Here is a 25,756-nt window from a genome sequence, read left to right on the forward strand (position 1 = left end):
TCAGAACTAATACGCTGACATGGCTGACAGTCGTGTCCAGCCCGGTGTCGCAGAGCATCACATCCACACTGGATGAAGTTGCACCAATGCAGGGAGAAGTGTGGCTTTCCCATCAAAGTGTGGAGGTTTGTGTGGTGGATGGGTACATAGCTATCTAAGAAATTTAGAAACTGTGTTGTTGTTCCATAGTTTGTCCACTCGGGGTGCACTGAGTTTACTTTTCATCATTTGGGGGGCAGGAATTTTTAATTTGAAGCCACAAATTGGAAAGTCTTACAGTAACAGCTTTGGGAAATACACCGATTTGGCTGACAGATGACCTGATGTCACAGTATGTGGTCTATGTAAGGAGCAGTAACTTCCTGCCTGGCAGCTGGTCTCAGCCAATACAAAACCTAGCAAACAACCCTGCTTAAAAAACACAAATGAACAGTTTTAAACTTTGTTTTGTTTTTGTTTTGAAGAGGATTAAAGGACCAGTGCGTAGGATTTAGCAGGACCTATGTTTTCATTAGTGTATAATAACCTGAAAATAAGGATCATTGTGTTTTCGTTAGTGTAGAATGAGCTCTTTATATCTACAGAGGGAGCAGGTCCTCTTCCACGGAGTCGCCATGTTGCACCACCATGTTTCTACGGTAGCCCAGAATGGACAAACCAAACACTGACTCTAGAGAGGGACTTTTGCATTTTTGAAATTGAGGAGTGAGGCAAGAGGTGTTCAGATGGTTTCAATCTGTAAAGTCACCACTAGGTGCCTCTAAATCCACAAACATTGGTCCTTTAAAAACAAAGATATAACATGTTACACTTTGAGCGCTAGTAGGTGGATTTTCTTACCTTTAAACACAGCCAGGCTAACTCTTTCCACCTGTTTCCAGTCTTTGTGCTAAGCTAAGCTAACCAGCCGCTGGTTGTATCTTCATATTTACAAACATGAGTGTGATATCAATCAAATCTAATCATATTCTTATCATTTAATTCTCAGCAAAAAAAGCAAAGAAGTGTGTTTCCCAAAACACTGATCTATGCGTTTATTAATAAAATGCTAATTCGTGTGGATAAGTGATGAACAAAATTACCACTGCTGCCTGTCGGGCTCTGAAAAGTTCAAGCTGCTCTGTTACAGATAGTTTAAAAAACAAATATTGGCTGATATCGTAATTTCTTAAATATCAATATATGTACTGGCCTTAAAGATCTAGCATTGATCAGACTCTGCAAAGAACACAGACGATCAAAGCATTTTACTGATCTGAGAGTCATGACCTTTGTAAGCCACACTGACGTTGGTGGACGGCGCCGTCTCCACTCGGCTGCGGGGGTCCCGGGTGTCGGCCACGGGACACTTGCTGGGCAACCGGCACCAGAAAACCTGCTTGTAGGAACTCCTGAAGTTCTCCGACAGGAAAGCGTAGATGATGGGGTTGACGGAGGAGTTGCTGTAGGCCAAGCAGTGAGCCACCATCCTGAACACGAAGGAGGCCTGGTTCAGGGGGAAAGAGCCAAACTCCACCCACAGGTGGACAATGTGATGAGGCAGCCAAGACAGACAGAAGACCACCACCACCACCAGGACTGTCTGGGCTGTCTGTGGAGGGAGGGCGGAGGAGATGGTGACTGTCATGTGATAAAATATAACCGTTACTGGGCAGTTTATGGAGGAAGAGTAACACAACTAATGATGGCATAATGTGATGAAGCAAAATAACAACAAGCAGGTGTTTTATGCAGATTTTTTGCATTTGTGCCAACTGAATTGTGTTCCCAGCTGGACTTTTCACACACTTTTCACTTAAATTCTCAGTCATATAGAGCTGAATGTATACCTGCAACTGGTGTTATTTTCATTATAAATTGATCTTTCAGTTATTTTCTCAATTAGGTGTCAAATAGTAGTAAAAATTAAGTACTAATCAAACTAATCAGTTCATCATTGTGCACGCTCACCTTTAGAGCACCACAGACAAATACAGACACACAAATAAGTTCCTACCAACCTTCTTTTTGGAGAGCTCGGACTTTTTGGAGACATTCTTCAGCTTTTTGTGCAGATGGTTTAAGACCTGCAAATATACAGATGTGGTAAAAGATAAAGGCTGTTGAGTATGTGCACCTTTTTTTGTTTCTCCATCGTTTCATTTTCTCCATTTTCTTTCCTGTAACGTATTAATCAATGCAGCATCAACACTTTTGCTTATTAAGGATGCATTCCAGACTAATGCCAGCAGATTGGACAGATACTGTTGCTGAAAACTCAACATTTTTACACTGTATCGTGTTCAAATCCACCATTTTCCATCATGTATAAATTTGCTGACATGTAAATCTGCTGTGCATTTATTCCAACCCGTGCGTAAATTTTGCGCATTCATTGACTCTGATTCATGCGCACCCACCTTTGCATAGCAGACAGATATCAAAATGAGAGGCAGGAGGTATCCGAAAACAAAGGTACACATCACGTAGACCTTCCTGTGCTGGTCCGGCCAGACCTCCCAGCAGAAGGTGTTGTTGTCCTCCCGCTCCACGATGCTCTGGTAGTGCGCCACGGGAGCCGCCATGACCAGAGACAGGATCCAGATCAGCACCACTCCGAGCATGGCATGACTCCACACCCGGATCGATGAGGATTTCCTGGCGTGGACGATGGCCACGTAGCGGTCCACGGACATCGCCGACAGAGTGAAGATGCTGACCAGCATGGACACGGTGAAGAAGTAGTGAATGAACTTGCAGATGAAAGCTCCCAGCACCCATGTGGGCAGCATGTAGATGGTGGACTGGAAGGGGACGCAGAAGAGGAGGTAGGACAGGTCCGCCACGCTCAGGTTGAGGATGAAGATGTTGGTGGTGCTCCTCGGTTGTCCCGGTTTACTGCGCGCCAACACTGTGATCACCATGGTGTTCCCAAGCACACCGAGGATGAAAATGAGTCCAAATATCAGGAGAGAAATAAAGTTATCTACACCCATCCCCAGTATATGTTTAGCTGGCAGCCTCACGGTGTCGGTGTTGAAAGACTGACTTTGGTTCTCCACCTGTAGCTCCATCTTTTTTTCGCTATTGGAGAAAAGTTACATGTTGATATTAAAGATGCATATCCTCCACATGGAGCTCGGGTCGAGGATGGGTTTTCTCTTGAGTAAAGGTAGGATGGAGCTCATGCATTTGCAGGCTGCTCCCTGCCTTCCGAGGCAACGTCACCATGCTGCGCGCAGCCGATTCCACCAATACCTTTCCAGTGTTTCCAGTAACCCGCAGCCAGCAGAGTGGGGAGCAACAGAAAGCCTCTGATACACTTAAATTATTAACAAGAACAAGAAGCATGCATCCGCACTGTATGAAAAAATAAGCACATGCTGCAACAGAGAAGAGAATATTCCCACCAAGTTTTATTATTATTATCATTATTCCTGAATGTGCTACCAAACAAACTGTATCATATATTCAGATATGCACTATATGAAAAGTGGAAATATGTAAATACATAAATTCAGTGTATTCCACAATGCGTCCCTGTTTCTGCAGCATGATGAACCTGCCTGTTAAGATTAAACATGAAGCCTTTTACTTTTTTACTTTACCCACTGAGGCCACTTCAGTCCATCACATAATGAATGGATTTGCACATCTTCTCATACAGATGCTGCTCAGCATGAAAATGAACTCTGCTGCTCTGAGACTTCTGAGGTTCTTGTCGTCTTATATTCCTGTTGTTTTTCATTCACAAATGTAACAAGGAAACACAAAGAGGTACACATAAACTATAATAAAAAAAAGAAATAATTACATTTTTCTATGTATATTTAACTAAATAAGTTAAACGAGTGGATTTGCCTTTGAGTTTTTCACCGTTTGCTGCAACATTTTTTATTCAATTGTTTTTTCAAAGAGCCAAATACAGTGAGCGAAAGTGTAGAGACTCCACTAGGAAATAGTTGATCATTTCTCTCGTTTCCATTGATCGCCCTCAGCCTTCTGTCTGTGCCATTGATCTGCTCTGACCAGGTCTGGAAACAGCTGTATGATCATTATGCAAGCATGTGAGTCTCAGGCGGAGCAGTGCTGGGAGATCTGCTCGGGGGATAACCATCTGGAAATGATGACAGGGATGATGCACATGCTATGTAACCTGAGAGCAGGGGCCGATGTTATCTTGGGGTCCGCTTGTCCTCGGACGATTGTGCACATTCAAAGCTTTTGTTGTTTGTGCGTCTTTTAATTTGCTGGTGTGAATCAGGTGGATTCGGCACAGAGGGTTCGCTCTTTCAATGCTTAAACCCTACAGATCATGACGATGAGGATGGTGGTGATACCGATGATGGTTTTGATGATGAAGATGATGGAGTAGCCTTTCAGGAACTTAATAGCAGTCATTATATTACTTTTTTTTAAATCATGGGTCTATTATATTTTTGGTAGCGGGCGATTGTTTTGTAATTGGTTTCTGGGTTAATGTCCTGAGGCAGCCTGAAGTTTCCATGGCGACTCGTTACTCCATCGACCGAGATGTTATCCCTCTTTCTGCCGTGGAGACGAAAGACACACCGAAGCCTCGAGACAACATCTAATTATATCTATGTGATACCTGTTTTAAGAAAAATAGAGTAAAAGGGTCGTGTGAGATTCTTGGCGCCGTCTGTGGTGATGAATCATTTCAGCACCACGGACAGCTCGTCTGCTCACCGTGCTCAGAGCTGCCAAACTTACAACCACAGAGAGATGATTCTCTGCTTTACCTTGGCTTTATTGTGTCCTGGACGACTCTGTTAATACCAATAAACGTCTGTCAGAGGACACAATTAATCATCTTACCTGTCTGAGAAGGGGATTCAAATGTGGGATAATCTAGATAATGTTAACAGTTTCACATGTAGTAAGTCCAGGAAAGTGAGGCTGTGTCCATATTTTAAGCAGAAATATTTATTTCTCTTACACATGTTGAACTCATAATCAGTTAAACACTTTCAGGGTTTTTTGCCTCTAAATTCTTATTTGGTGTCAGTTGTAGCTGCTCCTCGAGAAAAAAAACAACTGATCAAATCGAAGTTGTTCACGTACTCTTTAGAGGGGGAATAGTGTTTTTTTCTGGTGCATTGTGTGTATATACAGTAACATTTTGTTAAAAGTGTTTTTAATTAACCTTTCCAGTCCAGTAAACAAATACGTTATGTAAGAGATGACAGAACAAACAGAGCACTGCTGGGAGGATAAAAGTAGGTAATACAAATAAAATCCTACAAACCATTAAAGATGATGGAGTATAAATACGAGGATTCCAGAGGCCAAATAGCATGGATGCTAACATGCTACACTAAGAAGGAGAACATGGTAAACATTATACCTGCTAAATAACAGCATGTTAGCATTGCCATTGTGATATGCTGATGCTAGCATTTAGCTCAAAGCACCTCTGTGCCTGAGCTCAGCTTCACGGAGCCACTAGCAAGTTTAACTGGTTTACAACCCTGATTCCAGAAGGGTTGAGACGCTGCGTTTAAGAGTTTTAGGAAGTGTTCCTGAGTGCATGTATTATACAATCAATGAGCCAGGTTCACCACTTTGTGAACAGAAAGTGGTGAACCTCGCTCCATCCTTGCTTGTGAGCTACTGAGCCTTTCCAGGATGCTCCTTTCATACCCAATAATGATACTATCACCTGTTACCAATCAACCTGTTTACCTGTTCCAAACAGGTGTTTTTGGGGCGTTCCACAACTTTCCCAGTCTTTTGTTGCTCCTGTCCCAACTTGCTTGAAACATGTTGCTGCAGCAAATTCAGAATAAGCTTTTTATCTCTTAAATGTGTTTTTTGGAGTTCTCCTTGTGCTAATCGAGGGTCAAAGGACTGTCGTAAGATTTTTGAAGCCCTCTGGAGCAGACAGCTGCATTTTGTTGTAGCTGACAGAGTAAGAAGTGAAGCAGAGGAGAAGTCACAGAGGAGCATTTGAGGTCTTAATGGAGTCTTAAAGGGCAGAGTCAAGAAGCTGTGATGTTTGATGTCTTTCTCTCAGTTTGTGCTTCAGCTTTAATGCACAGTGATATCATGATATCATAGCACGAGCCCTGTGTCACTGCATCGTGTCCCTCCAGCCTCTGCGCTTTTTTTCATCAACCTTATTGGAGACATAAGAAGATAAGCCGCTGTGGACCCCGCTGCTCTTCCTCTCAGGTGGTCGGCCCTTTAGCTCAGACGGGAGGCAGACCTGTTGTTACCATGACACTGAGCCATGAAAGGAGACCGCAGCAACAACACATCCATTTGCCCCAATAATTTGAAAAGGACTTACCTTGCCTGCTAAATAGCTTCGAGCCACAGACTGCCTTTTGGATGATTTATGGTTAATTTCCCTTTTCTGTTCAAACAGTAATTCTCGAGATAATAACGCTTGTTTATGACTGTGGGAGATGCAGAGGGTGATTTAAAAATCTCTTCCTGTTCAAGCTGGCATCAATCTTCAGTGTCTCAAGATTGAAGTTTCAAAATATTATCCAGCAAAAACTCATTTTTTCCACTAACTGGCTCATTATTTTTCATATAGAGGACTACGGAGCAAATACGCAAAATAAAGGCTGACTATATATATATGTACATTTTATACAAAGGGCTATGTCAGAGAAGAACAATATGGAAAAATGAGCAGTATTACAGTAGTAGTACTAGTAGTAGTAGTAGTAGTAGTACAGCAATGAATAGGTGTATGATAAAGCACACATCACTGCAAAACCAGTAGGATTGCCACATAGTCAAAGTTCTGAATATCTGAAAAAGAAATTGTCATCGTCATTTTTTTTTCATAATGTCACAATAATTAGCTCATGAATGTATCTAATTCTTTCTTGTTTTATGGTTTTTTTACAAATTGGATATTGTTTTATATAAAGCTTTCTTTTCATGTTTTCCCTCTTCTTACATGAGTATTTTCTGCTGGTGAACTCCTCTGGTACATTATTTATTAATCATATCATTTATTTATTATCTTTAATTGTTTGTTCTGTCACACTTGTTTTATTTCTATCAGGGTTTTATGCTCTCTTTCAAGAGAGACCTGAAAACAATAAATTTGCATTATCAGACAACCACAAAATGAGCACATAAGAAAAACAGGTCTGAAGTCAGACAGCCTGCAATCAAGCAACAAAATATAATTAATAAAATGAATATAAGAGTCATAAAAGACATCAGGAGAGCAATCTTTAAGATCTTCAACCAAAGAAGCCAGCTTGACGGCATCTTAGTTAAGGTGAGTGCATACTAATGGGATATCTAAGATGAGGGAGATTAACGATCTTTAACAAGTGATGAAAGATTAGATATGAGGCGGTTTGGAAGGTTTGACTGTAGACTTTCACAAATGATACGGAGAGAAATGATGAACACCTCAGCAGCACAAAGCAAGTGTTTACTGCAGGCCTTCTGAAGCCTTTAAAACCCTAAATCATCAGGTGTTTCAGATATTTTGTCCACCTGCTGTGTATTTCCTGCACGGCACAGTTCGTTCCTCATACCAGCAGTAGGGGGCGTGAGGGAGGTTTAGCTCCACACTCGTGTCATCACAACGTGATTTATCATCCACAAGTGATACTGTGTCAAGTGCAAACGCAAACAGGCCTGGCCGGAGCCAGAGGCAGTTTCTTTTTAAACGTTTATTTGCTCAGATAAATGTGCTGAACGTCTGTTCAGTGTCAGCAACACAGTCACACACACAGTCACACACACACACACACACACACACACAACCCGAGCACAGCTACTGGCCTCGACCACTGAAGCAAATCCAGACTGACACACACACCCGCTTCCACGTCCTGCACGTGCAACATGCAGCAGGAAGCAACTGAAATATGACTTTGCGTTGGGAACATGCTATTATTATTCCAACATGCATCTGAGGCGACACATCCTCAGCAGAAAATATAAAAATACTCAGCTGTGAAGGAAACAGCATGTTCACAGGTGTGCCTGGAGGTACAGCGAATAGATGCATGACACACAGAGCTGTTTAACACAGAAGAAAATTACATGTTTGGTGGATTTCATCAGCAGTCCTGGTGGAAGTCTCAGTCAATCAGCTGTTTTAGCTTTAAAAATAATTGTTTAACAAGATGTCAAAGATACATTTCAAAGGCTTATATTTTATCGATGTGTCAACCCATAAGCAGGATGTACGACTGCTTCACCTACAGTTTGGAGATCCAGTGTGAGATTATCTGATACAAAATCACACCAATTGTCCCCAAAACATTTAACTGCAGGACTTATGTGATACGCTGCTTTTTCTTTTGTTACTCCTGTAACCAGCTGGAGTTGGATGTGCACACTAACGCCTTCTTTGCTAAAAATACATTTTTATATGACTCAGTATTCCAGCATCTCTGTAGCAGAAGCAGATTGGAAAGGGATTTAAAGTCCTGGTGAAGAAACAGTTCTTAGATGAATTATAAGTCAGAGTTTATGCTATGGCTCAGGCAATGAGAACCAGAACCCAGATGAAGAGAGGAAACCAGAAGTATTTATTTAACAATGACAAAGTACAACTGAGGACACCAAAACGGGAAAAAGATATCAATAATCAAAGTAACAACTAAAAAAGAGTTACAAAACGCAAAACATCCAAAACAGGGAAAAGTACTAACAAAGTAGCAACAAAAGAACAATACAGAAACTCAGGAGAGTAACTCAGGTAAATTCTCGTAACTACAATGAACAGGAAGCGTGGCTAGATTCTCCTCAGGAGCGACACAATGCATGGCGACATAAGGGAATATTCTGGCAGTGAAGGGGTGCTTGGTCCCAGCTTAAGTAACCAGCGCTGATGGGCTGATTAGTGTCAGGTGTGTGCAATCAGTTTCACTCCTGAGGAGATCAGCCCCGCCCCTACTCATGTACCTGTAGGCAGAGAGAGAGAGACAGGAATGAGCACTAAATACCAGACAGATATCGTGACATGACAGTTTATTGATTATAGAGCCTGGTCTCATTCCCAATCACAGCCTTCAGTGTCTCATACAGACGCACACGGTACCCTTTAGCCTCTGTATGTGTTTATGTGTATGTCATTATTGTTATTATTGCCATATAATATTCTGTTACTCTTGATAATTAATGTAGAATGTTGAACAACAGAAATATTTCTATATAGATGGTTGCTATTTATTGTAGCATAACACACACAGTTTACATATTTACATTTACTTATTTCATATTGTTTATTATTTATGGTTGATTTATATTCTTGTACAGTGTATGGTACATAGTTTTTTACATATTTTTAAGTATCATCTGAGATGTGTCTTATTTCCTTTTTCATTGAGTTGTTCTACAATTGAAGCAACTGCAGCTGACCCAGTTTCCCACCAGGGATCAATAATCTGATTCTGATTTTGATGAGATGCCCCAGTATTGAAGGCAATTTTGACACTCAGAGCAAGGTGACGTAGTTTAAAGGGCAAAAAAACGTAAGAGGGGAAGGAGATACACATGGGTTTATTTTTATGAAAGATATTTCTTTCAATAATTTTTTTTGCATACATCTGAATACATTTTCCCCTCCTCAGAAAACTTGACACGGTCGCTGCAAACGGCAGGATGCTGCAGATGTTTGTCGTGTTCGAACGAACTAATACAACAGGGAGCTGGCCCGGAACTTCCAGCTACACCTCACACGGGCCAGGAAAATCATCGCCTGCACTGAGAGACGGTTTTTGGCTTCAAAGTTGAAGATATTGCCAAGTTGTATTATCACAGCAACAATAAGGCTGCACTTGACCAAAGCTTTTCAGCAACACATCACTGAAACAGGTGCTGATTCTGCAGCGAAGAGCTGCAACACAAAGCTGCCCGACACTTTTCATAGCTGAATTCATTGCAGTTATTCCACCTCTGTGAAGCATCTTCTTGTATTCAGTGACCTTGGTTGCCTTCCAGCATGTTTCAGTCGTTCTCTCCTGGACTGGAGGCCGAAACACCCCAGCCATGCCTTCGCTCGCACGAAGAATGACAAGAAGCTCTGATACGGACGAGATTCAGCGAACGTCCCTCCGGTCCAGCGACTTTCTGTGGGGTGCAGGTGCAGAACAGGATGCACACATCAGTGAATCCAATTAATATGAAGCACTGTGGACGACATTAATGCCTGCCAGTGCCGCATGTTCTGTGATAATCAAAGGAGGCTGTGACAAAACCTCATTTGCACATTATTTCACAGGTGTGAGGAAGAAGAACGAGCAAAGGAAAACAATAGAGATGGATTTCTGTGAAGAAATTAAACACTTGATTCGTCGAATTCACATTTAAAGACGTCACGAACAAGCATTAAGTGACTAATATTTATATATATATTATGGCCATCAATGTCAAAATTATATATTATGTTTTAGAGAAAGTTGTGATCATTTTCAGATTGATGCCAAAGTGCAAGTTTCATGCTTTTATTCAACATGTCTGATGGTGTAGTGAACCTCAAAGAGTGGACATGACATGAAACAATGAATAAAAGAGTGTGTAAGTTTGACTTCTCTTCTTTTCTGACATCTAAAATCTGAAAAAGCCATTTCTCTCTCGCAACAATCCTTTATTTACAGCAGCAGCGCCTCAAAAATATCCCTCCGTTCGAAACAAGAGCGCATGATATTGTTGAGATGCTGAACAAATGATAGCATTATGCTGGAGCCCTTCGACTCCTGCCAAATGTTGATGGAATCGTTGGCTTTCGACCACCGAGCCATTTGCATTGAGTTGTTTACCAGCCAAAAGCAGCGCTGTGAGGACACGCTGTGGGAAAAGAAACCATTCACGTCTTACAGTTGATCCTATTAGTTCAAACAATGGGAATTTTCTGAGGAGAAAGAACACACAAAACGCCTCAGGAAATCAGCAGCACATCAAGTTTTTGAAGGGCACATCAGCTTTAAAGGCACTGGTTCTTTATTTATCGTGCTTACCCGATACAAAACGTGAGATCAGACACAATTAGATGTGGAGGAAGTGCAGAGACGTTTCCAGCGACCGCTGGATGGTGACATCAGCCGCTGGGCGTCACAGCTATGTTGTCATCTATAGGCTACAGGGACTGGATGCGACATGAAGAGGTCATCCAGGGTGACAAAGACAGAACAACACAAAGGCTTTTCACTCTAAAAGCCAATTAGCGAACACGATGGAATCAAGTATTCTTATTTTCCCTTGAGTCAGTGTCATCCCTGCTGGATTGGAGAGAAATACCCTTGAACTGAGTAGAACAACTTATGTAACACTGTTTTCATGAGACAGGACACCTGTCAATGAAAGGAAACTCTGCTGTTTTTATGTAAAAGCAGTTTTCAGGGTCAGACTGATTTATTCCGACTGAAGGACAAGTTTGACATATTTCAACCCTTTGACAAACTGTCTCACTGCGTTTGATGGCCACTCATCTTTGAGCACAACTGCACTAATCTAAATGGATGTGGATGCACAGATGGATGTGTGGGTGGATTGATAATGAACAGATAAATTAAGAACCAGAACAAGCTGATATGAGAATGGGCATATTATGTAAGTGATTCTGTCAGACAATATAGAAGATGATAATTTTTCCCATTTTAAAGCTACTTTGAGGTTATCATTGCAAATTAAATGTGCCTTAAAATCTCACACTTAGCCAAGTAAAGTGCTTCTATCCTCATCATGTACTTAGGCTAGCCTACAGTGGCTGGCCCCACTGGACAGTTTCAGCTACCACAGCGTGCTCAGTTGCTAGGCTAATGAGCATGTTGCTATCACCGGCAGCATGCTGCTCAACCCACCAAACAGCAACGATCAGCTGCCTCATCTTAGCAAGCAACAAAGCATGTCCCTGTCTACAACATAACCAGCTAACAACATGTTGCACTAACAAATAATAAAAATAATGATAATTATAATAATATTTTTTTTTAAATGCTAACAACATGTTAAGGTAACTAGCATGCTACCTCAACCACTTAGGCCAAACAGCACTCATGTTAAGATAACAAGCATGCTAAACAAACTAGAATGCTGACAACATGTTAAGCTAACTAGCATGCAAACTACAAATAGGCCAAACAGCAATCTTGTTGCGCTAACTAGCATGTTACGCTAACGAGTATGCAAACAACATGTTGAGTTAACCAGCATGTTGCCTGAGCCACCATATAAACCAAATAATCATCTTCAACAAAGCATACACGTCTGTCTAACACTTTAATATCAACACACATTCACCAACAACATGCTAGTTAACGACATGTTAGGCCAACTAGCATGCTGCTCAAAACATCAAACTAACAAGCCAAACAGCTACTTTCTATTTTGGTAAGCAACACACCATAAACTTTTGTCAATAACATCAATTGATAACCTTATAAGTTTGGGAAATAAAAACATGAATCTTAAGGAGTATAAACTGTTAAAAGTCAGCAACCGCAAGAAAAACAGACATGCAACAGGTGTCGTACAAAGACTACAATCTAAGTAGCAGTAAAACAATATGGAGAAACAGACTGACAATATAAAAAAACAGCAAAATTAAAATATATAATATTAAACCAGAGCTAAATGCTGATGTTAGCATGCTAATGTGCTCGCAACATCAGTGCTAACATGATGATGTTTGGCATCTTAGGTTAGCATGTTAGCATGCATTCTCACATTGGCATTATACACAAAGGTTGACAGGAGTGTCATAAGTTTTGCAGGTATTTCACCATAAACAAAAGTAACTGGAAAAAATAGCATTTTTATGTGATGATGGCACTAGATGAAAAGTTCAAAATCAATCGTTATTACATTTCAAGGAGGAAGGGCACCAGTGGACCAGACTTCTGGATTTAGTAGTTATCTGATGTGACGGGAGGGATAGGAGTCAAGATGGCGCTGTCATGGCGACATGCCGAGCGCTTGGGGGTGCCTTGATACAGGAATTTCTTTGTATGGATCCCACTGATGCAGATGACAATAACACATTAGCGTTTACTTGAACTGAATGGTAGATTTTCTCTACACTGGTCTTAAAAAGTAATGATTATATAAAAAGCAAAAAAATCTAGGCTCTTGTTGGACTATTTTTAAATCAAGTGACCTTCAGCTCGTTATAGCTATAGTTATAGCTGTGACGTATCGGACTAATTCTGATCCCCTCAGGCTGATGGCTGCATTTGCACTCACTCACAGAAGTTGCAGAAGTCATAAAATGTGCTTTAACCATCTAATTACTGTAAAACCAGCATTCTAATTTTCTGCACATGTGATGGAACAGAGGGAGGCTTTCTTCCTCTCTCTCTCCAGCAGCAGATAGATATTCAGCTGCCTCTCTGGGTGGGCGTCTTGGTCTAGATCAACATTCCTGCCGGGGTTCAAGGATATCTCCCGTGTTTGTGTCCCACAGCTCTGCTGCATGGCCGCCATTGTTTCCCCTGCGCTCGGCCTCGACCTTCCAGCCTCAGGAACAAATCCAAGACTCTTCTGGACACGAGGGCACAAGCAGTGTGGTCAGCCCACCATCTGCATTCCTGTACCCTACCTCTGTGAGGCCCGTGGGTGCTGCGCTGAGGCTCGGCCCTGCGGGACAAACAGACGGAGCTCTGTGCACAAACATGTCTCCCTCTGAGTCTATCCCCATTTCACTCCCCATTGTGTACACAGGAAACTGGGCAGCCATGTTGGCTCCATAGACTTCAACATTATGGGCAGCTTGTGTATACATGAAAGTTTCCCCCACTCTCATATTCAGGATTCCTCAGCGGATGAGTTCAAACAAAGGCCTCGAGGCGCTCTGCTTTTACAAGCATTTGAATTTCCTTGAAGTCTTGCTGAATGAGCTGTATTTGAGGCACATGCGGTTGACAGAAGATGAATAATGTTCATGTTTGTGTTAGATCCAGTTCAAATGATTCACCAAAATAAAAATACATGAGTAATGTTATTGAAGCTAAATGTGAGTAATATTAGATAATGAAATTTAATTTAACCTGTAACTTCCCAGCAATTATACCAAGCAAATAATCATATTCATATTGCAGACTTCCATAAATATATCTGAATAAATCTTGCTAGAATGCTGAACATTTGTGCTTCCAGGTGACAAAAATGTTCAAAATAACAAGACTTTTGTATAATATAAAAATATAGTATAAAAGCAGTCAGCTCAGAGTGGTTTTAGACTCTTGAGCCACGAGACTTGTGGAGCTTTGAGCTAAATGCTAACATCAGCATGCTAGCTTGCGCACAATAGCAATGCTAGCATGCTGATGTAAGTTAAGCACGCAAGCTGCTAACACTTGCCAATTAGCAGCAGACGCAAAGCACAGCAGAGGCTGATGGGAATGCAAGTTTTGCAGGTATTTTGTCATAAACCAAAACACTGTGGTTTTGACCTGATGATGGCGCTAGATGGGATCATCACAGTTAATGCAGTTCATCCTCGGGGGAGCATGAATGTCTGCATTTCATGGCAAGTCATCGAACAGTTTTCGAGATATTTCACATAAAACCAAAAAAATTCAACCTTGTGTTGGCACGATATGAAAACGCAGGGCTCAAGTCATGAGGCCTCATCATCCCAGAATCATAAATGTCTGCACTAAATTTTGTATTTGTCTGTCATTTGAATTGTCCAGTGTTTTGGTTTTATGACAAAATACCTGCTACATCTATAAAATGGAGATTTACTCTTAAGTAAATGGCTAGTTTAATTAGATTTACCTTAGTCTCAAACAACTGTGTTATCGTTCCTGAATAACAACAATGCTTGTGGATAACGTGGATGTGACTTTATGTCTTTTTTCCTGTGCTGATACATCCAGCCTCTGTGACTGCATGCAGATGAAGTCATTTAAATTAAAATCTCAAATCAGCTTTTTTCAGTCTCTCAGAATGTTAATTATCTCTTGTGATTATGCTCATCTGGATCAAATGAGCAACAGGATACAAACGCATTTGTGAAATCTCGTAGCTGTATTTCCACCTCTGAAATTATCTGACTGATCTCCTCCTGCTTCCATCTGTCGTATGTCTGTGCTGTGAAAACAGATTCATCTGCTCCTTCGGTTTAACAACAGCGAGTTTTTTTTCCCCCTCCAAACGTTATTTTCTGACTTGAAAAAAGCAGCAGCTTCCACAAAAAAGCATCTGTTCTAAAATATTAATATTCTGATGCTGCATGGGTGTTTTCTAACACAACTGACCCTTGTTCGCTGGCTGCTGCAGCCGCCGCGGGTGCAGCAACACATGCAGGACTCCTGGTCGCGTTGCAATGTGGCGCAATGGCAAAATAAATCACAAGTTAAGCAAACATTTGAGGATGTTTGAAGTCATGCATCTCAGACTGACTGACAGAAACTCGAACAAGTGTTCTCACCATAAAATAAAGGTTGAGACTGACATTCTTAAATTAACTTTCACTTCTCTGCACACTGTGAAGCCTTTTTATCCTTGTTAGCTTAAATGTTAGCATGACAGTTCATGTATTTGATCATCAAAACAACAGTTATCCAAACAATCATCACTCATTTTGCACATTCAGTTGCTTTCAGATATGTTGTTGTAACTTTTTACAGTAAAACATGCAATTTTTTTTAATTTTCCCAGAAGACAACTTTTGAAGCTCCGTGAGTCATGAACTTGCAGTTATAGGTGGTGCTGTGTGGATTTCATTGGCTTCAATATGAAAACACAAAAATAGAGAAAATGTGAACATGCAAAGTCACCACAAGTTTGACACTGTGCAGACACAGATACTTGACTCATGCTCACACAAGTTTTCGCACAAGCTTCCCTTTTCTTCTGGGCCTCTCCATATGTTAATCTGGGTGACATACATCTAATTTAAACACAATCCATTAAGAAAATATATGAGGCCGACTCAACAATGGCCTCACAGTTCTGCGGGCTGCTTTCCATCAGGGTGTGAGCGCAGACTCAGAGATAACCCTTGTTGTCCCTGCGGCCGGGGTGAGGCAGATGGGGTGAGGAACAATGGACGGGCCCATGCAGAGGGCGGCAGTGACTGACACAGCCACTGAAGCTCCGAAGAATGCCTGGAGCCGAGCCAGAACCACGGACCTCGCTGCCGCTCCAACCGCACCGCGACCCGCCCCCCCCCCCCCCCACCTGACCCTCCTCATGTCCCATGGTGCCCTGGGACCGAGAGGATGACACCTTCAAAGACGGCCCCTGCGCGTCAGAAGAGCTGCAAACCCCTCTGAAGCAGCAGCAGAGACGCGTGTTGGCACTGTGGACCGGCTTGGAAGAGGACTACCGAGTATATAGTGAGAGGTCAACCCCACCCAACCCCAGCAACTGCTAGCATGGCTACGGCGAGCACCTCAGGGCAGAGCACCTTCGGGCTCGGGAGGAAAAAGAAGAACCCAGGTCTCATGGATCAGATTAGCAAGTTCTTTGGAGGAGACAAAAAGAAAAGGAGCAAGGTGAGAATCTACATTTAAAGGTATCGTTCAGGGAGTCTAAAAACTTCATCGTAATGTCAGAAAACCTTCAAATTAGACACGTTACAACAACACTGTGAAATATTCTATTTTTTTTAAGTGCTCTGATGATTTTGGGAACATTTGAGAGCAATTCTAGTCTCAGTCAGTCTGCTTTAAACCAAGACTCAAGAGTCTCAGCTGCTCTGTACAATTACCTGATATGTCAATAATAAGGGTTGATGTCCTGTGAAAACCACATAGCTTTGTTCAGCTGTGTGACAATATGACTAATTTAAGATTATCTCCTGGGTTTGTAAAAGTCAAACTCATTAAGAAACATGAAATAAAATAATAACAAAATCCATCAGTAAGACTAATTGAAAAATTTAAACAACATCTTGCTTAGTTTGGGGTCATGCTCCTTGCCGAGAGGCTTTCTGACAGTCGTTGTTTGAAGGAGCAGAGAGCACCGATGGCTCATTTCCCCAAGGAGACGCTCCTTAACTGAGGTTCTGATCAAAGACTTTTTCATTTCTGGCTGTTTTTTTATAAATATATATTGAGGGAAAGATCCCTTCTGAGGAGCAGGTTGCTGCATGATTTTAATGTCACTGAAGAAGAAAATTTGTATTCAGAACACTGGTTTTCTAGAAGATTCATTTTGTTTTGCCAAACCTCTGCTTCAGGTTTATTGTTATCTTTCTTATAGATTAAAATGAAAACAATTCTTTAAATTAGGAACTTGGACCATAATGTTTGACTGTAGTCATTTAGACACTTTAATGATAAAGAGGTGTTGCTGCACAAATATTATACAACATATTATATATCAAAATGTAGTGAATTTACTATAATGTCATTATTATATGACTATTAAGCTGGAAAAAGGGTACACCTAAGCTATATTTACAATAGATGCACTACTTCCATGGTGCAGGTAAATCTAGCTTGTAGTGCAAGCCTGGCCCTGAGCTGCAGATAGAAAACCTCAGACAAAACCTCTTTCAAGTTCAAGATTCAACACAGTGTGATGGGAGGGGACCTCAGGGGTCAGAGCGGCTCTCAAACAGACCCCCTTTCATCTTTCCTGAGTAGGTGCAGCGAGGGGATTTCAGATTTTGTGTATTCATTAATTTGTTTAAAGACGAGTTTGAAGAAAAGTTTTCCCTCATATATTAAAGGCTTTCTGTTCTGCAGTTGTAATATAGTAAAGTGCTGAAAGAAAACCTCAAAAGATACGTACCTATGTCCATCAAAGGCATCTTTTCAGGGTTATTTTACATTATTTACACTGATGAACCCCAGCAGAAAATATTCATTTGGATAAACAGACATCAGTGTATTTTTTGATATTTTTTGTTAGACTGCAGGATGAATGGGATAATCACATGTGTGAGGTTGTTCTGGAGGTTGTGTTAACTGCACTTTTCATACCGAAGAGACTTCTGACTGACTGGTTTCATACTGGGTGTCAGCCAGCCTGTCAGCCAGCTCCACATCGTCATCGGCGACACTCTCACTCTCTTAACTCTGTAATGTCTTAATTGCCCTTAATTTATTTAATTTGCCGATTTTGTCAACTTAATTTGGTTTCTTTCTCACATTGTGAGACTTGACACCCAGTAGGGCCTTGAAAGTATTAGAATTATTATTGTAATTATTACATTAGGAGGTATGGTGCAGCTGAGACCAACTTTCAGGGAATAACTGATGTGTATTCAAGCTCATGCCAAGCTAATCCATCATGAATATATACTGCAGAAGAATAGTTTTCAGTGCTGCTGCGCTCCACGGTGCTTAAAGCTCTAAAAGCCTGATACCATTTTATTTGATTCCAGTCTGGTTTCACTGTAGCGTTGTTCCATCTTGTTGTCTCCGATGGTCCTCACAGGGCTCGTTCAGGGGTCACCTGGCCGCCTCACCTCAGCAATCCTCTACTCGCCGCCGGACCAATGAAAATGCTGTGGTGCATTTCTTCAGGAGCCTTGTAAGTTTCTAAAGTACTGCAGGGATGGCGTGTTTTTATAGTTAACACAGAAGTTAGCAACCAACCCTGGTTTCCTCAACGAAAATCCAATCGGATTCTTCGATTGAATCATGGATTACTGTTGAAAACAAAAATAAATAAGTTTCAGATACCTACACGTTTTGTTCTTTACAAATGAAGACCACTTTTATGATTTTTGAAACTTAAGTGCAATCGGCAAAACTTAAAAGCTCACTTTAGGCTATAAATGAACGACACTTTCCATTACTCTATACTGCACATGCATAAATCATTAACATACAAGTTGGAAATTTGCTAAATCTACAGTATGAACACAATAACGCCATAAAGGCAGATTAGTGAGTAGATGAGCTTCCCTGTTCAGGATGATGACGCTTAACGTCCCAGATAACCTCTGCAGGCACATTTAGCTGCTCGTTAGCAACCGCCTGTTTTAAGGCACATTAAAGCTTCAGAATTTACAAGTGGGGTATTTAATGACATATTTTATGTCGCAGAACAAAACGCGTTAACCACAAACCTTCTTTCAGGCATCAAACCAAAAACCTATTAAAAAAAGCAGAAGTGCAACAATGCTAACTCACCTCCAGGTTTAAGGACTCATTCCTGTAGCACTCTATAATATCACAAACCTTTAATCATGTACATTAAGTCACTTTTTGTTGCATCATGCTAACATCCTCAGTTTTATTCAAAGGCTTTTTAAGCTCAACAGAGCAATGTGTTGAACGTTCAGTTTTTTCTTTTGATTTCCTTCAGATCCAACTCTTGGCATCAATAGTGCGGCAGCATTTCAAAAGCAGCAGGCTTAACTGTTTTCCTCAGCGCCGTCACTGATTGCAAAGCTGCATGACTCCTTCATTTGCATACTGCTAAAAAAGGAACTGGGATACGTTTCAATCAGCAGCTCAATTGTTTATTTCACAACAGAGTTTGTTGTTGTACTTTCCTGCCCTGCACAATCAGTCATTCTGTTGTCGTTTGTTGCTTGGTGTCTCTCAGGTTTCCTCTCCTCAACCTAAATCCAGGGTGAGTCTCATTTTTTCACCATATCTGTTGTTCTGATCGATCCAGAGGTGTAGCCGCAGGGTGAAGATGCAGAGATGCACTGATAATTCAAAAGAGGACTTCTGATCACTTGTTAGTCATGGTTTTTTATGCTAATGTTCCCCCAACAGCTGCAGTTTTTTAATGATGATTTAAGCTTTTTCTTGGATATACATTTGGGGTTTCATTTGATACCTTGTGGTAGGATATTTGGGTCTAAGTTATTATGTGTGGGATTTTAAAACATTGTGGTAGTAGCACGTAAGATGCAGTGTAAGACAGCAACGCCTGTCGCTAGCCCCCTCCCCCCGTGGATGTTGCCCAACAATAATTAACATATTTTTTACAAGCAAAAATGTAAACCATCAAAACAACTCGAAAGATGTTATATTCAAATCAAATCAAACAAGATTCCCCAGCCACACTGTGGCTAGGCCCAGCTAAAAGCTATTGTCAACATGCTAACATTCACAATAACAATGCTAACATAGCAATGTTTAGCAGGTATAATGGACTTCCATGTTCACTTTTGTGTGTTAGCATGCTAACATTTGCTAAGAAGCGCTAAACAATAGTTTAGCGAATTAGAACTGAACGCAGTTTTTTAGCCAATGTTTAGCTATTAGCACTAAACGCTATTTTAACAATATTAGTGCAAGTACAGCCAAGACTGATTCAAATGTCATTAGTTTCGCAGGTATTTCATTGCCAAAAACCGAACTACTGGACAAATTGAGATGTTGATGTTATTATGGCACTAGAGGAAACTCACCAAAGCCACGAGGATACATCCTGTAGAGAACAACCAACTTTAATGCTAATGCATCTTGTAGCTGTGGTGATATTTCACTGGATAATTGAGCACTTCGCCTTGTTAGTGGCAGTAGATAAAAAGGAAGGACATCTCAAAGTCAGCAGGCTTCATCCTCTGGGGATCATGAATGTACCCCATTCCATTGCAATTCAACCAAAAGCTGGTATTTCACACTGCTAGCATGGCTAAAAATTCTGCACATATTGGCTTTAAAGGTCCACTGTGTAAGAATTAGGGGAACCAGCAACAATGGAGTATGATATTCATGATATGTTTCGTTAGTGTTTAATAATGAAAAAAAGGAATTGTGGTGTTTCATAACCTGAGAATGAGCTCGTTATATCTACAGAGGGAGCTGGCCCTCTTCCATGGAGTCCGCCATGTTTCCACAGTAGCCCAGAACAGACACCTTTCCCAAGAGCGTCTTTCCCATTTTGTTTGTTTTTAGTGGCCACCTTGGGGGAGGGTGAGGCGAGGGGTATTTAGTTGGTTGCAATTTGCACCCTCACCAATAGATGTCACTAAATCCTACACACAGGTCCTTTAAATTGTAGATGGGGACAAGCAAAGATAAAGAATGATTCTACTGTATATTGATGGAAATGCACAGTGGTTTCCAACCTGTGAGGCCAGACCCCTCCAATGGGTCACATGATAAATCTGAGGGGTCAAGAGATGATCACTGGGAAAAGAAATAAAAACATTGTTCGGCTTCACACATTTATATTCATTTTTTTCTGGCTAGTTTCTAGCTTTTCTGTGCAAGTGTAAGGGGGAAGTCACTCTCGCCTCGTTTTAAGGGGTCACAAACCAAAACTGTTGGGAATCACGGGTCAGCACTGTAGACATAAATAGCAGGATGAAGTATTTACTTAAACTAGAAAGTTCCCACCTTTTCCTCTTATTTCTCACCACATCACGGCTAATCTTTAATCTTTAACTGGATGATTCTCAGAGGCGTTGAGGTGGATCCAGGTGCCGCTTCTCTCTCATCTCATCATGTCACTGTCTGTTTCTTTTTCATGTCCAGTGGAGAGACGTCTTGGGTTTGGTACGTCACACAATCTTCCCTTCTCGAATCAAACAAAAGCCCCGCTGCTGACTGCAGCGCTGTGTGTCTGTGTGGGTGCAATGTAGAGATCTCCTCCGCAACACGTCCTTTGTCTGCAGCGCACCTGTTACCTAACCCTCACGCTCGTCCTGTCTCTCTCTCACTGTGTCTTTCACTGCTTTGCTCCTTGAAGAGAAATATCATTTATACCTCAGCATGTGGAATCAAGGCATGTTCAAGAGGAAGGCTGATTCACCAGCATGCGCGTAGAGTAGCTGAAAGGCAAAGCTTACGGCGGCTCACTCTTGACGGGTGCCACAGAAAATCACTTTCATTCACTGGTAGATCAGACCGAAAAAAGACTGAGTTGTGCATCTTTGACGCCAACAGGTGTTGGCTTTATTGGTGAAATGATTTTCTTTGCTTCAATCCAGAGCGACTCACTGCTTCTGGATGACTTTGAAACAGCTCAACTATTTATGAACCACAACCGGTAAACATTTTCTCTTAGGACCTCTTGGCCGGCGTCACCTTCCTCCTCCTCCTGTTCCTCTTCTCTTTCTCACCTCTCTTTCTCTGTAACACCTCCACCCCCTCTGTGCCAGAGATGACTCACCGATCCATCTGTTCTTTGTGTCACCTCATCTGTCTGGCGGCTGTGGACGGCCACACGTGTGTCGTTTGACGGTGATTGTCTGCTTGTGTCCTCTGCATTGATCAGTTCACTGTGGACTTTACGTTGCCCTTCATCCATTTTCTTCCCCCGAAGGTTGCCGTTATCTGACTCCTGTCACATGTTCATGTTGTCCTCCATGTCTCCGTCCATCTTGTTCTCTCACAATAACAGACCAAAGAACAGAGACGACTGTATCTTCCACATCACAGCGCTGCTGCTGTTGCAGAGAAACCACATACCTGCATTTTGTTGTTTTTCAGCTTGTGGCAAAGCGCATTAAATCTCAATGACAGCATAGGTTCAAACATCAGAGGGTCGATCCCAATGCAGTTAAACAAGATAGATGGTAAACATAGAAAAATATATGCGCAAAATGTACAAAAAGTGCAAAAGTTTTGCGCTAATGAGGAAGTATGAAGTCTTTTCTTCATTTCTGAAGGGCAACTTATTTGTGGATATGTGTTTTTTGTCCAACAACAGCAATAACTGCCCTCTATAACATCTTTAAGCAATCATTTTTGTGCTTGGCATTTTGTTAAAGCATCTCAGATGCTCTGAGGTAGAAAAAGGCCATAGTGTAAAATGGATTAAACGTCTGGTTAAAGGTTAACTCTTGACAAAGCAGCAAACGTGCTTTCGGGCGCTGGTTTCAGGTCTCCATCTGTGCTTATAGAGCGTTTTTTTCTAGGCCTCGTCGCCGCGTGCCGAGAGCACAAAGTCGCCGGTCAGAAGACGCAGAGACCAAAGCACGCTGTCCAGACTCTTCAACCTGGTGAGCTTCCCACACGTTTGCCTGCTTGTTTTACCCAAAGTTTCTTCATCGTATCTGTAAAACTGGGCCTCATGAACGCTGTCTCCTGTCTGTGTTTGCCCAAATGCAACAGTGATGCTCTCATCAAAGATCAGTGAGTAATAATTAAATACAGTACAATGAGTCTCCGTTTCAGTTGTGTTTCTTTTCATTCAGCCTTTCATCAACATGCTTTCACAGACGCCTTCCATCATAATAAACTAATCAGGGCAACATTTTCATCTTCACAGTGACACCACATGTAAACCCAAATATTACATCCCTCATACGCGTATTCATTGATTATTTCCATGTAAATGCCATCTACCTCGACTCTTCTGAGGCTTTATTTTCAGTGGATGATCTCTTTGAATCCCAGTAAATATGAAGCATCTGACAATCAAATCTTTCCTGAACTTGCAGCACAGTTTAAACTGAAAACTCAGTCGCCCCGGATTGATAGATGCCGTCTCTGGGGACAGAAAATAGATGCTTCTCTCAGCCACCTCATCATCCTCTTTCTTCTCTCCAGGGAGACACCAAGTCCCGTCCACCCCCTAAACGCTGGAGCACCATCTTCTAAGCTCTCCGCCGAGGACCGAACCACAGATCCAACGCCGACGGGACGAGACGAAGGAGGAGGAACAGATCTGCAAGCGGCGGACTCACAACCTCAAGAAACGCTAACCCACTAACACGAGCCTCGTGCATGTTGGGACAGTGACGCCACACTGACACAGTATGAAATCCGCTCTCCGGGAGTGTAGGTGGTCACTGTGCCAGTTTTGCTTTTAATCCTACTTCTGAGCATATCCTGAGTCAGTCATTATGTAGCTGTTTATAAGAGGTTTGGTCAAGCTTTCAGTAAATATCTGACTGTAAAAATCACCCATTCAAGTATCTTGGTCTGATGGTGCTAGTGTCTGCTGTCTGAGGTCCGTTCATGGCAGATGTTTGTTTTTCTATTCGTCTCCCGTCATTTTGTACATGAGTGACGCTTCATGTAGCTCGCCGCTTTCACGCGACTCACGCGCCAAACATTTTTGTTCCATATCGTGAAGTCTAGACGGAGAGTGCTGCTGTTCGTGGTCGTTGTGCTTGAGTGAAACGTACGTTGCAAAGAAATGCATTTGAAAACACAACTGGAAACCTACAGTATATGAGCAGTGTGGACTCTAATGTTGTTTTTATGTAACAGTTTTGTTTCGGTGTAATTAATAAAACATGTACAGCACGATGTCATTCAAGTCTATCAAATAAAACAAAATGCCCTTTTCAGATGCACTGTTATATACAACTAAATGATTCAACTAAAAAATGTCCTAAAAAAACTGGTCTGCTCTCTTTTTTCTTTGCATCTCAATTATTGTGAGTTATCTGTTTGCACCTTTACTTAAGTTTGAAGTTTTAATGTCATTTGTGTTTTATTTAGAAGAAGACAGACAAACGTTCGTGTTATCCGATGGTCAGATAGTAAGTGGTTCAAAGGTTTACGGTGGAAGCACTGAGATGGAGTGAGGAGTTTAACACTGAAGGACAGTATGTTGATTTCAAATGTTCTGACGCGTAACTTTATTTTGTTCATGACAAATGACACCGCCGCTCTCGTCTGTACATGCTCTGTTTGTATGTTCACTTTAATTGAAAAGTCAAAAGAACTGTAAAGGTGTTTTGCTTGTTTTTCCTGAGGTTGCTGACGTGTGGTGGTGCTACAGGAACAGGAACTGATACTTAGAAAACTGTGTTTCCTCTTAATGTAAAACTCTAACTGGAAATAAACATGTTATGTCTTCTCTCTGTTATTAAATGTTTTAAAATCTGACAATACTGTTGCTGTTCATTATTTCTATAAGACATAAACCTGGAGGAGACCATACGTTTGGACATGTGTGTGTCTGTCTGCAGCTAATCTCGCATACTGGACCAGTCAGAGTTCTAGTTTCTGTGCACATTCATCACTGTATGCTTACTTCTTCCTCTTGTGTTTGCACATTCACAGTCTTTGAAAAACCTATTTTATATTGCAGTTTTATTCCGCTATTTGAGGATATGTGTTACAACATAGCAAAAGGCATTTCCAGCAATTAGCTCGGCAAAAAACAAGGTTTAGCCCGTCATTTCGGGCTGGGCTCAAAAACTGATGTCCGTAGAAATGTTTGGTCTACTTTTTAACCGGAGCGCCTGCAATTTAACTCCACAACCAATATATTATAAATCACACTAAAGGTCACTAATTAACACATTTGTTTAGTGTAAAAAAAGAAAATGTCATTTTACCAGTCCAGTCATCAGAATGAGATGATGGCATAATAGGCTGCTATAAACTATGGCCATGTGAAATTTGTACATTTAATATCCACGTTTCTGCAATGAGTATCAAAGTGATGTGTAGTTCAGATTACTGGTGCATGTGTATGAGCTGGAGGAGGAGGAGGAGGAGATGGTGGCGGCCTAACAGTTAACAGCGGACGCCTGTTCAAGCTGTGTTTCTTGCAACAAAACCGGTTATTTGTAACAAGAGGTGGGAACATTTTCCAGCCTTTAACCACAGCCTCATTCAGTAAAGAACATAAAGAGACGTAAGGGAAGCTCAATCTTTGTGTAACGTCCAGGTTCACAAAATCAATGTTTTTATGTGACTAAAAAAAGTATTGTGCAGCTCCCAGTAAAAAGAGAAATAGAAAACAAAGTGAAACCCATTTTCTATATCAAACAGCACATGAACAAAGTCACTTTTCTTCATCCAGACCGACAAACCGTCCGGTTTCAACAGATCTCAGGTGTGTGAGGCTCTTTGCTTTTTGGTTAATTATGTCAAACATAATTCTCAGCACCATATTCGAATATTATCATCCTAAAAAGAAAAGAGTTCATGTATGTTCATTCTTGTCAGCCTATTTTCTTCCACATCAAAAAACCGATAATAACTGGGCGATACAC

The 25,756-nt window shown here is 41.4% G+C and overlaps 2 protein-coding genes across 2 annotated transcripts; one reads left to right on the forward strand and one right to left on the reverse strand.

Moving 5' to 3' along the window:
- Positions 1-1,237: 1,237 nt before the first annotated feature.
- On the reverse strand, positions 1,238-3,053 carry galr1a (galanin receptor 1a). The gene is made up of 3 exons (XM_041955852.1): positions 2,400-3,053; positions 2,001-2,066; positions 1,238-1,591 (listed from the first exon to the last, which is right to left on the reverse strand). The coding sequence occupies exons 1-3, from the start codon at positions 3,051-3,053 to the stop codon at positions 1,238-1,240; spliced, it is 1,074 nt and encodes a 357-aa protein (XP_041811786.1).
- Positions 3,054-16,207: 13,154 nt separating this feature from the next.
- Positions 16,208-24,638, forward strand: mbpa (myelin basic protein a). Its single transcript, XM_041955813.1, has 6 exons — positions 16,208-16,430; positions 18,322-18,417; positions 19,441-19,467; positions 21,330-21,350; positions 22,715-22,798; positions 23,349-24,638. Exons 1-6 carry the CDS (start codon positions 16,311-16,313, stop codon positions 23,397-23,399), a joined length of 399 nt encoding a protein of 132 aa, XP_041811747.1. The 5' UTR covers positions 16,208-16,310; the 3' UTR covers positions 23,400-24,638.
- The last annotated feature ends 1,118 nt before the right edge of the window (positions 24,639-25,756 follow it).

The sequence above is a fragment of the Chelmon rostratus genome, chromosome 16 (assembly GCF_017976325.1).
Source record: "Chelmon rostratus isolate fCheRos1 chromosome 16, fCheRos1.pri, whole genome shotgun sequence".
Taxonomy (NCBI): Eukaryota; Metazoa; Chordata; class Actinopteri; order Chaetodontiformes; family Chaetodontidae; genus Chelmon; species Chelmon rostratus.